The 12,195-nt window shown below is 38.1% G+C and overlaps 1 protein-coding gene across 4 annotated transcripts in view; it reads left to right on the top strand.

The window, feature by feature from the left end:
* Positions 1 to 12,195, top strand: part of PIP5K1B (phosphatidylinositol-4-phosphate 5-kinase type 1 beta) — a 326,914-nt gene that overhangs the window by 249,264 nt on the left and 65,455 nt on the right. For all 4 annotated transcript variants that reach the window (XM_067744231.1, XM_067744230.1, XM_067744228.1 and 1 more), the window contains one exon: positions 517 to 661. In XM_067744231.1, coding sequence (XP_067600332.1) covers positions 517 to 661 — 145 coding nt within the window. The remainder of the gene's footprint in view (positions 1 to 516; positions 662 to 12,195) is intronic.

Raw genomic sequence — 12,195 nt, 5'->3', positions numbered from 1 at the left:
AGATGTATATGGGCTCAAATAGGGTTAAGGTATAGCTGGCTGTTAGTCTGTGAAGCATTTGTTTCTTGGCTGTTAACAAGTGTGTGTTCTTAGATCTGCACTGAGAATCACAGATATGGGCCTAGCCTCGGGAGAGGAAAGCAAGTTCACTGTCTGTTTATACATTTGCCAATCATCCTTTTAATCTCTGTTGAATTATCTCCTTAAGCTCCTAGGAGCTTTTTATGTCATCTTTCGAGAAACAGTAAATCACTTTATTAGGTTTTTAAAAGAACATTCATAATGGCATTTCCATAAGCCATTTTGTAAATTAATGCGGTTTCCTTTCTGTTTTACCTGTTTGCAAGAAGCTATTTTACATTTCTGCTGTAGTTCAGAAGAGCACAGTTATTTCCTAATTTAATTTGCAGCCTGGTATGTAGAATGAATGCCTTTGACTCATTTAAATTATTATATACACTAAAGCAGCATTTCTTACCGAGATTCATGAGTGTTTGTTTGCTTTTTGTCACCCAGCATTGGGATCCCGACACAGGCCAGACCTGGTGCCTAGCACTCCATCGCTGTTTGAAGCTGCTTCCTTGGCGACCACAATTTCATCTTCTTCCTTGTACGTCAATGAACATTATCCACACGACAGGACCACGCTTTATTCAAGCAGGTAATATTTAGTGCAATCAAACTACCAGTCGGCTATTACCACACTAACATCACAGCTAGTCAGTATCTCTGAATGAGAACACGTCATCCCTAACAACCAGGATGGGACCGTCTCCTGCCCTGTAAGAGAAAGAGAGAAAATGCTGGATATTTACTGTGACAGCAGGGAAAACCCTCCTGATTTTTCTGTACGGTTAATCATTATGTCCTGTAGAAACTATGTACTTTGTGGAAGAAGATGAATCTTTCATCATTTTTATTTTAATAATCGTATGAGTGGATTTTTTAAGCAAGCACTCCTGGTTAATGTTTACACAAATAGCTACAAAGTATCTGAATATTTTCTTTCCGTATGAGTGACCTTAGTAACTACTGACAGATAGAATAACAGCCCCCGCAGATTGTGCACAGCCTAATCCCTGGTATCTGTGACGCTGTTACCTTATAGAGCAAAAGGGGCTTTTTTTTTTTAATTTTTTTAACATCTTTATTGAAGTATAATTGCTTTGCAATGTTGTGTTAGTTTCTGCTGCATATCAAAGTGAATCAGCTGTACGTATACATATATCCCCATATCCCCTCCCTCTCGTGCCTCCCTCCCTCCCACCCTCCCTATCCCATCCCTCTAGGTGGTCACAAAGCACCGAGCTGATCTCCCTGTGCTATGTGGCTGCTTCCCACTAGCTATCTGTTTTCTATTTGGTGGTGTATATATGTCCATGCCACTCTCTCACTTTGTCCCAGCTTACCCTTCCCCCTCCCTGTGTCCTCAAGTCCATTCTCTACATCTGCGTCTTTATTCCTGTCCTGCTCCTGGGTTCTTCAGAACCATATTTTTTTTTTTTTTTTAGATTCCATATATATGTGTTAGCATACGGTATTTGTTTTTCTCTTTCTGACTTACTTCACTCTGTATGACAGACTCTAGGTCCATCCAGCTCACTACAAATAACTCAGTTGCGTTTCTTTTTGTGGCTGAGTAATATTCCATTGTATATATGTGCCACATCTTCTTTATCCATTCATTTGTCGATGGACACTTAGGTTGTTTCCATGTCCTGGCTATTGTAAATAGAGCTGCAATGAACATTGTGGTACATGACTCTTTTTGAATTATGGTTTTCTCAGGGTATATGCCCAGTAGTGGGATTGCTGGGTCATATGGTAGTTCTGTTTTTAGCTTTTTAAGGCAACTCCATACTGTTCTCCATAGTGGCTGTATCAATTTCCATTCCCACCAACAGTGCAAGAGGGTTCCCTTTTCTGCACACCCTCTCCAGCATTTACTCTTTATAGATTTTCTGATGATGGCCATTCTGACTGGTGTGAGGTGATACCTCATTGTAGTTTTGATTTGCATTTCTCTAATGATTAGTGATGTTGAGCATCCTTTCATGTGTTTGTTGGCAATCTGTATATCTTCTTTGAAGAAATGTCTATTTAGGTCTTCTGCCCATTTTTGGATTGGGTTGTTTGTTTTTTTGTTATTGAGCTGCATGAGTTGCTTATAAATTTTGGAGATTACTCCTTTGTCAGTTGCTTCATTGGCAACTATTTTCTCCCATTCTGAGGGTTGTCTTTTTGTCTTGTTTATGGTTTCCTTTGCTGTGCAAAAGCTTTTAAGTTTCATTAGGTCCCATTTGTTTATTTTTGTTTTTATTTCCATTTCTCTAGGAAGTGGGTCAAAAAGGATCTTGCTGTGATTTATGTCACAGTGTGTTCTGCCTATGTTTTCCTCTAATAGTTTTATAGTGTCTGGCATTACACTTAGGTCTTTAATCCATTTTGAGTTTATTTTCGTGTATGGTGTTAGGGAGTGTTCTAATTTCATTCTTTTACATGTAGCTGTCCAGTTTTCCCAGCACCACTTACTGAAGAGGCTGTCGCAAAAGGGGCTTTGCCATTATGACTGAGTTAAAGGTCTGGAGATGGGAGGAGTATCCTGAATTATGCAGATAGGCCCAATGTAATCACAGGGTCCTTGTCAGAGGAAGTCAGGAAGATTAGAGTCAGAGAAGGAGATGTGATGGCAGAAGCAGAGGTCAGAGAGAGAAAAGATTTGAAGATGCTACACTGTTGGCTTTGAAGGTGGAGGGCGGGGCATGAGTCAAGGAATGCAGGCAGAGTCTAAATGCCAAAACAGGCAAGGAAACAGATTCTCCCTTAGAGCATCCACAAAGGAACACAGTTCTTCCAACCTCTTGAATATAGGACTCCTAACTGCCAGAGCTATAAAATAATAAATTGGTCTTATTTTAAGACATTAAGCTTATGACAATTTGTCACAGCAGCAATAGGAAACTAATACAGGGACTCTCAAACATTTAAAGTGAATTTGAATATTGGGGAGGGGTACTGAAGTTTCTTAGATAGAAAGTTAATTTGTTATTATTATTTTTTTAACAAAATATTCTCAAACATTGGTTCTCGTAATAGAAAGTACCTCTACAAAGAGGTCACAACGTTGTGGGATTAGCTATTTTTTCTGTTTATATATGTACTTTCGTAACTAGCTTCAATTACAGGTCAGGGAAAACTATGTATACGTTGTCAAAAATTATCTGTTAAATGTTGAACTGGTTCTTGTCATAATTCAGCTCTCAAGAATCAAGATCAAATTTGTGCAGGTGAAATGTTTTTTATACTGTAAGTCATTTCCCCCTCCACCCTAGCAACTTGGTTCACTTCCAGAAAGAGGACTCAATATGGGAGATTCATTTTTAATGTGTGCATATTTATAAATTCTAGCTTGGTCTTTTGGCAAGTTAAGTTTTGGTAGTTGGAGGTTCTAGAAATTCTCTCTTTGTTGCTGTTCCCTTCTCTCTTGGCTAGATACAGGTTAGGTGGTAGCAGGTGAGACAGCCCATCTAGGTCTAGAGAAAAGGAGCAAATGACAAGGTGAATCACAAATCTTGGCTGGGCTTCTGTTTGGATAGCTCTGCTGTAGGACCAACAAATAAGGCTCCATTGTAAATTATTCAACTCCCCTGAACTGTAAAAGCAATTTGGTTAGCTTCCTCAAATTAGAAGAATTTAACGTGACTTATACCTAAAACGAATGTGTACCTTGAATGTTCAAGTTTGTTATGTAAATTTGTCAAGCAACAGTTTTTCCTATCTGTACGGTACAGCTGAAGGCGGTTGTTTTGCTCTCAAATATAAATAGCAGCTCGAAAGATGGCTGGAAAGTTGCAGGAAATGCTTTGCAAGGTCAAAAACAATTCTCATGTGAAGCTGCGGTGGTTTCTTACCATTTGCTACTGTTCTCATTATCAGGGCAGATAGTTGGATATGTAATGAATTATTTACTAGAATTTTCAGCACAAAAATAAAAGGGTTTTGTTCGTTTGTTTTTGGTGGCAGTGGTTTTGACTAAGTATTCAGTCTCTTGGCCAGAGGTATTCAACTCTTGGGTATTCATAAGGTTCCTTCAGGATCTGAATCAGAGTTCCTTCTGACTCCCAATCCTTTCTGGCCAGCTTGGGAGCAAGCTACCTCTGCATGCTCCAGGGCTGTGGTATAACTCTTGGTACTTTTATTTATGCTGACAGTGGTTAACATGTATATTTAGATGGGAAAAGCATCAGTGTTATCTATGATATTTCTGCCCCCCCCCTTTTTTTTTTTTGAAGAGAATTGTTTGAAATAAATCTTCTGTGGCATTGTATCTCCAAATTGCGATTTGATATCTTATATTTAGCTATCCATCCGGGTTCAGTTGCAAAAACAAGAAACCACTCTATCTTAAGCAGAAAGGGATTTGTTACAGGGAATTCACAAAGTCTTTAAAAAGGCTTGGGAAGTGGGCTCTGGGCTGAACATCAGAAAACCACGCCAGCTACACACCACTGAGCTGGCCCACCAGCAGCCTTTGTCACAATCAAGTGGGTGTTCTTCCAAAGGAATGCAAGCCAAAGAAAAGCATGTTGTGAACCTAGAATTTTTTTTTTCTAGAGTGCTATACAATTTATTTATTTATTTATTTACTTACTTATTTATTATGTTGTCTAGTTTACATATGTTAGTGTATATATATGTGAATCCCAATCTCCCAGTTCATCCACCACCACCCCCCGCCCTCTTTCCCCCCTTGGTGTCCATACATTTTTTCTCAACATCTGTGTCTCTATTTCTGCCTTGCAAACCAGTTCATCTGTACCATTTCTCTAGATTCCACATATATGCATTAATATATGATATTTGTTTTTCTCTTTCTGACTTACTTCACTCCGTATGACAGTCTTTAGGTCCATCTACGTCTCTACAAATGACCCAGTTTCGTTCCTTTCTATGGCTGAGTAATATTCCATTGTATATATGTACCACTTCTTCTTTATCCATTCATCTGTCGATGGGCATTTAGGTTGCTTCCATGACCTGGCTATTGTAAATAGTGCTGCAGTGAACATTGGGGTGCATGTGTCTTTTTGAACTATGGTTTTCTCTGGGAATATGCCCAGTAGTGGGATTGCTGGGTCATATGGTAATTCTATTTTTAGTTTTTTAAGGACCCTCCATACTGGCTGTATCAATTTACATTCCCACCAACAGTGCAAGAGGGTTCCCTTTTCTCCACACCCTCTCCAGCATTTGTTGTTTGTAGATTTTCTGATGATGCCCATTCTAACTGGTGTGAGGTAATACCTTATTGTAGTTTTGATTTGCATTTCTCTAATAATTAGTGATGTTGAGCAGCTTTTCATGTGCCTCTTGGCCATCTGTATGTCTTCTTTGGATAAATGTCTATTTAGATCTTCTGCCCATTTTTTAATTGGGTTGTTTGTTTTTTTAATATTGAGCTGCATGACCTGTTTATATATTTTGGAGAGTAATTCTTTGTCCATTGATTCATTTGCAAATATTTTCACCCATTCTGAGGGTTGTCTTTTTGTCCTGTTTATGGTTTCCTTTGCTGTGCAAAATCTTTTAAGTTTCATTAAGTCCCATATGTTTTGGGTTTTTTTCCATTACTCTAGGAGGTGGGTAGAAAAGATCTTGCTGTGATTTATGTCAAAGAGTGTTCTTCCTGTGTTTTCCTCTAAGAGTTTTATAGTGCCTGGTCTTACATTTACATCTTTAATCCATATTGTGTTTATTTTTGTGTATGGTGTTAGGGAATGTTGTGATTTCATTCTTTTACATGTAGCTGTCCAGTTTTCCCAGCACCACTTATTGAAGAGACTGTTGTTTCTCCATTTTATTTCCTTGCCTCCTTTGTCATATATTAGTTGACCATAGATGTGTGGGTTTATCTCTGGGCTTTCTATCCTGTTCCATTGATCTATATTTGTTTTTGTGCCAGTACCATATTGTCTTGATTACCGTAGCTTTGTAGTATAATCTGAAGTCAGGGAGTCTGATTCTTCCAGCTCCGTTTTTTTCCCTCAAGATTGCTTTGGTTATTCGGGGTCTTTTGTGTCTCCATACAAATTTTAAGATTTTTTGTTCTACTTCTGTAAAAAATGCCACTGGTAATTTGATAGGGATTGTGTTGAATCTGTAGATTGCTTTGGGAGGTATAGTCATTTTCACAATATTGATTCTTCCAATCCAAGAACATGGTGTATCTCTCCATCTATTTGTGTCATGTTTGATTTCTTTCATCATCAGACAGGTCTTTTGTCTCCTTAGGTAGGTTTATTTATAGGTATTTTATTCTTTTTGTTGCCATGGTGAATTGGATTGTTTCCTTAATCTCTCATTCTGATCTTTCATTGTTAGTGTATAGGAATGCAAGAGATTTCTGTGCATTAATTTTGTACCTTGCAACTTTATCAAATTCATTGATTAGCTCTAGTAGTTTTCTTGTGGCATCTTTAGGATTATCTATGCATAGTATCATGTCATCTGCGAACAGTGACAATTTTACTTCTTCTTTTCCAATTTGTATTCCTTTTATTTCTTTTTCTTCTCTGATTGCCACGGCTAGGACTTCCAAAACTATGTTGAATAATAGTGGCGAGAGTGGACATCCTTGTCTTGTTCCTGATCTAAGAGGAAATGCTTTCAGTTTTTCACCATTGAGAATGATGTTAGCTGTGGGTTTGTCGTATATGGCCTTTAATATATTGAGGTACGTTCCCTCTATGCCCATTTTCTGGAGAGTGTTTATCATAAATCAGTGTTGAATTTTGTCAGAAGCTTTTTCTGTATCTATTTAGACGATCATATGGTTTTCATTCTTCAATGTTAATATGGTGTATCACATTGATTGATTGCATATATTGAGAATCCATGCATCCCTGGGATAAGTCCCACTTGATCGTGGTGTATGATCCTTTTCATGTATTGTTGGATTCTGTTTGCTAGTATTTTGTTGAGGATTTTTGCATGTATATTCATCAGTGATATTGGTATGTAATTTTCTTTTTTTTTTTTTTTGTGGTACGCGGGCCTCTCACTGTTGTGGCCTCTCCCATTGCAGAGCACAGGCTCCGGACACACAGGCTCAACGGCCATGGCTCACGGGCCCAGCCGCTCTGCGGCATGTGGGATCTTCCCAGATCGGGGCACGAACCCATGTCCCCTGTATCGGCAGGCAGACTCTCAACCACTGTGCCATCAGGGAAGCCCTAATTTTCTTTTTTTGTAGTATCTTTGTCTGGTTTTGGTGTCAGGGTGATGGTGGCCTTGAGAATGAGGTTGAGAGTGTTCCTTACTCTGCAGTTTTTGGAAGAGTTTGAGAAGGATGGGTGTTAGCTCTTCTCTAAATGTTTGATAGACTTCACCTGTGAAGCCATCTGGTCCTGGACTTTTGTGTGTTGGAAGATTTTTTATCACAGTTTCAGTTTCATTACTTGTGATTGGTCTGTTCATATTTTCTATTTCTTCCTGGTTCAGTCTTGGAAGGTTATACCTTTCTAAGAATTTGTCCGTTTCTTCCAGGTTGTCCATTTTATTGGTATAGAGTTGCTTGTAGTAGTCTCTTAGGATGCTTTCTATTTCTGCATTGTCCATTGTAACTTGTCATTTTTCATTTCTAATTTTATTGATTTGAGTCTTCTTCCTCTTTTTCTTGATGAGTCTGGCTAAAGGTTTATCAATTTTGTTTATCTTCTCAAAGAACCAGCTTTTAGTTTTATTGGTCTTTGCTATTGTTTTGTTTCTATTTCATTTATTTCTGCTCTGATCTTTATCATTTCTTTCCTTCTACTAACTTTAGGTTTTGTTTGTACTTCTTATTGTAGTTCCTTTAGGTGTAAGGTTAGATTGTTTATTTGAGATTTTTCTTGTTTCTTGAGGTAGGCTTGTATAGCTATAAACTTCCCTCTTAGAACTGCTTTTGCTGCATCCTATAGGTTTTGGATCGTTGTGTTTTCATTGTCATTTGTCTCTAGGTATTTTTAATTTCCTCTTTGATGTCTTCAGTGATCTCTTGGTTATTTAATAACTTATTGTTTAGCCTCCATGTGTTTGTGTTTTGTATGTTTTTTTCCCTGTAATTGATTTCTAATCTCATAGTGTTTTGGTCAGAAAAGATGCTTGATATGATTTCAATTTTCCTAAATTTACCAAGGCTTGATTTGTGACCCAAGATGTGATCTATCCTGGAGAATGTTCCGTGCACACTTGAGAAGAAAGTGTAATCTGCTGTTTTGGGATGGAATGTCCTATAAATATCAATTAAATCTATCTGGTCTATTGTGTCATTTAAAGCTTGTGTTTCCATATTAATTTTCTGTTTGGATGATCTGTCCATTGGTGTAAGTGAGGTGTTAAAGTCCCCCACTATTATTGTGTTACTCTCGATTTCTTGTTTTATAGTTGCTAGCAGTTGCCTTATGTATTGAGGTGCTCCTATGTTGGGTGCATATATATTTATAATTGTTATATCTTCTTCTTGGATTGATCCTTTGATCATTATGTAGTGTCCTTCCTTGTCTCTTGTAACATTGTTTATTTTACAGTCTATATTATCTGATATGAGTATTGCTACTCCAGCTATCTTTTGATTTCTATTTGCGTGGAATACCTTCCTCCATCCCCTCACTTTCAGTCTGTATGTGTCCCTAGGTCTGAAGTGGGTCTCTTGTAGACAGCATATATGTGGGTCTTGTTTTTGTATCCATTCAGCAAGCCTGTGTCTTTTGGTTGGAGCATTTAATCCATTTACATTTAAAGTAATTATTGATATGTATATTCATATTACCATTTTCTTAATTGTTTTGGGTTTGTTTTTGTAGGTCCTTTTCTTCTTTTGTGTTTCCCACTTAGAGAAGTTCCTTTAGCATTTGTTGTAGAGCTGGTTTGGTGGTGCTGAATTCTCTTAGCTTTTGCTTGTCTCTAAGGCTTTTGATTTCTCTGTTGAATCTGAATGAGATCCTTGCCAGGTAGAGTAATCTTGGTTGTAGGTTCTTCCCTTTTATCACTTTAAATATATCATTCCACTCCCTTCTGGCTTGTAGAGTTTCTGCTGAGAAATCAGCTGTTAACCTTATGGGAGTTCCCTTGTATGTTATTTGTCATTTTTCCCTTGTTGCTTTTAATAATTTTTCTTTGTCTTTAATTTTTGTCAGTTTGATTACTATGTGTCTTTGTGTGTTTCTCCTTGGGTTTATCCTGCCTGGGACTGTCTTCAATTCCTGGACTTGGGTGGCTACTTCCTTTCCCTCGTCAGGGAAGTTTTCAACTATAATCTCTTCCTGTATTTTCTCAGTTCCTTTCTCTCTCTCTTCTCCTTTTTGGACCCCTATAATTTGACTGTTGGTGCATTTAATGTTGTTCCAGAGGGCGCTTAGGCTGTCTTCATTTGTTTTCATTCTTTTTTCTTTCTTCTGTTCTGAGGCAGTGATTTCCACCATCTGTCTTCCAGGTCACTTATCCATTCTTCTGCCTCAGTTATTCTGCTATTGATTCCTTCTAGTGTATTTTTCACTTCAGTTATTGTATTGTTCATCTCTGTTTGTTTGTTCTTTAATTCTTCTAGGTGTTTGTTAAACATTTCTTGCATCTTCTCTATCTTTGCCTTCATTCTTTTTCCGAGTTCCTGGATCATCTTCACTATCATTATTCTGAATTGTTTTTCTGGAAGGTTGCCTATCTCCACTTCATTTAGTTGTTTTTCTGGTGGTTTATCTTGTTCCTTCATCTGGTATGTAGTCTTCTGCCTTTTCATTTTGTCTGTCTTTCGGTGAATGTGGTTTTCACTCCACAAGCTGCAGGATTGTAGTTCTTTTTGCTTCTGCTGTCTGCCCTCTGGAGTGAACCTAGAATGCTTTAAAAGAAACTAACATTTTAAAATCATATTGTTTCACTACAATGCCCAGATCCTATTGAAAAATCACTAGCTTTGGCACCACTTGGCTCCATTGCTTCCTGGCATTTATCTGCCGGAGGGGAGAAGCATGGACCCTCCAGGTCAGCAACCTCTGCTTTGTTCACCTCTGCTCTTGCCTGCCTGCTCCTGTGGGCATTTGTGCTTTTAGCCTTGATGTATAAGAGAAGCCAAAGACATGCCTTGGATCTTAATGACTGCCTTATGGAAATCATAAGGAAAAGGTGCGAAAAAGGCACAGACGTGCTAAAGAACCCTGAAGAGAAGTTATGGCAAGCGAACCCCTGGGAATCCATATCCCTCCTTCCCTCCCCACCATACCCACCCCTAATTATTCAACAGGAAAACCTTACCAGCAAACTGAAAAGAAGTTGTCATATTTTGTTCCTATCATTTTTTCCTTTAGAGCCCTCCTAGTCCTACGTGGTATCTCTTGAGGTAATACATAGACAATATTCTAAGTCTCATGTGGCCTGCTAAGGTTTAAGACCTAATCCAGATAACCTGGAAAGAAAACTGATGTTATAATTCACGTGTTAGGTTTTTCTCTTTCTTTATCTATGAATCATTTTTCTGTTAAGGCAGAGTGGTCTGTTTTCCCACTTTGCATTATACTAAACATATCTGCACTTAAATACGCTGTAGATACTTCAGCTAGTGGTTGTCATTCTGTCAGTCTTTTCAGAATCCTTAAGTTTGAAAAGTGTCAGTTAGTGCCTGGATGTCTCCACACCTAAATTATATACCGCAATGGGAAGCTGCTGTCTCTTAGAATTATTCCTTTTTTAAAATGATTATTGTTTGTGACTTCAAAAACCCCAATTGCAATTTATTCTTTTTTTTTTTTTTAAGCGTACTCCAAAAATTGACTAGGAAGCAAAGAAAAAAATAGTATCATTTTTTAAAGTATATATTTGACCTGTTTACTGGGGGTACATATTTTCAAGTTCTGCTCAACAGTCCTATGTTAGAGCATGCAATTCACAGGAATAAAAAGAAACTATTGTGGATTCTTGCTTCCCAGTCAGATAGTGGGATTTATATTCTGAAGTTTTTATTCTTAAATTTTTCTTTCCTAATAATAATTCTGTCCTTTGAAAGGAGGTATAAATTGAGCACTAAGAAATGCAGAGACAAATGTGTTTTATCTCAAAGTTAAGAACAAGTTAGTTTAATGTTGTGGAAATTGGTTACACACATGAATATTAATTCTTTTTTGTGATTTCCTGAACAGTTGGTAGCAAAGCTGAAGCTTTGATTATGCATAAGGATAGAAGACCCTACTGCATTCCAATATATTTGTCCTTTCCCCGTCAAAGATGCCTTTTCCAACATCACCACTCTGTCTAGTCTCATGTTTTGCTAGTGGCTATTTCTAATAGTTGACTCATCCTGAAGACATTTGGTGTATTGTGAGAAGGGCAGATAGGTCAGAGGAAAACCACTGGTCATTTGCCCATAGAGGGACAGCTGACAAAGGCTCCCTAAATGATGGGTCCAACATTCTAGACCTCAGAGGCTGCCTCAGTGGTTCCAAGCAAAGTTCTGTGCCGCTTTCTTCCTGCCTGTAGAGTATGGCAAACCTAGGAGAGGGTGGAACCATTGCCTCCAGCTAAAAGTACCTCCCCACAAATCGCTTACCACTCAAAGTTAAAGACATACAAGTAGAGCCATCCCAAAGAATATTAGAGACCCATTATCTTACAGATGTGTCTAAAAGATGAGGAAAGAGAAATGCAGAGACATGCATTATGTGACATGTCCAAGGTCATATAGCCTGCTAATAGGATTTAAACTGTCACACAGGTCTCTGGGGTCCAAGCCTCATGTTCTTTCCACTGTACCACCCCTTTCATCATGGTCTCCAAAGACTTCTGGTCTTATCCTTGATGTGTGTGTTATGCACAGATGGTCAATTGGTTGATTTTTTTCCTAACGTGAATTCTGGCCCTGTGTTTGAGCCGTTTTTTGCTGCTTAATAACTATAGTATTTCCAGTAGGCAAAGTGCTGTGCTTATGTTAACATCTACCTATGATGTTTATTCTAGGAGTCATTGGGCTAAGTTTGCTTACTAAAAACGTGGTAGCTATGGGAACTTCTCTATCATAGTACTAGTCATACTTCAAATCGCCAATAATAATCCAATAACAACTACAAAAACAGCTAATTATTGGACCTTAGTAAGGGTCTGTGTTAAGTTCTTAACGTGGGATCAAGTCACTCAATTCTCACAGCAACCCTATAAGGTCATTATCTTCGT

The sequence above is a fragment of the Pseudorca crassidens genome, chromosome 7 (assembly GCF_039906515.1).
Source record: "Pseudorca crassidens isolate mPseCra1 chromosome 7, mPseCra1.hap1, whole genome shotgun sequence".
Taxonomy (NCBI): domain Eukaryota; kingdom Metazoa; phylum Chordata; class Mammalia; order Artiodactyla; family Delphinidae; genus Pseudorca; species Pseudorca crassidens.
The sequence above is the reverse complement of the archived record's forward strand: the minus strand, read 5'-3'. Positions and strand labels throughout refer to the sequence as shown.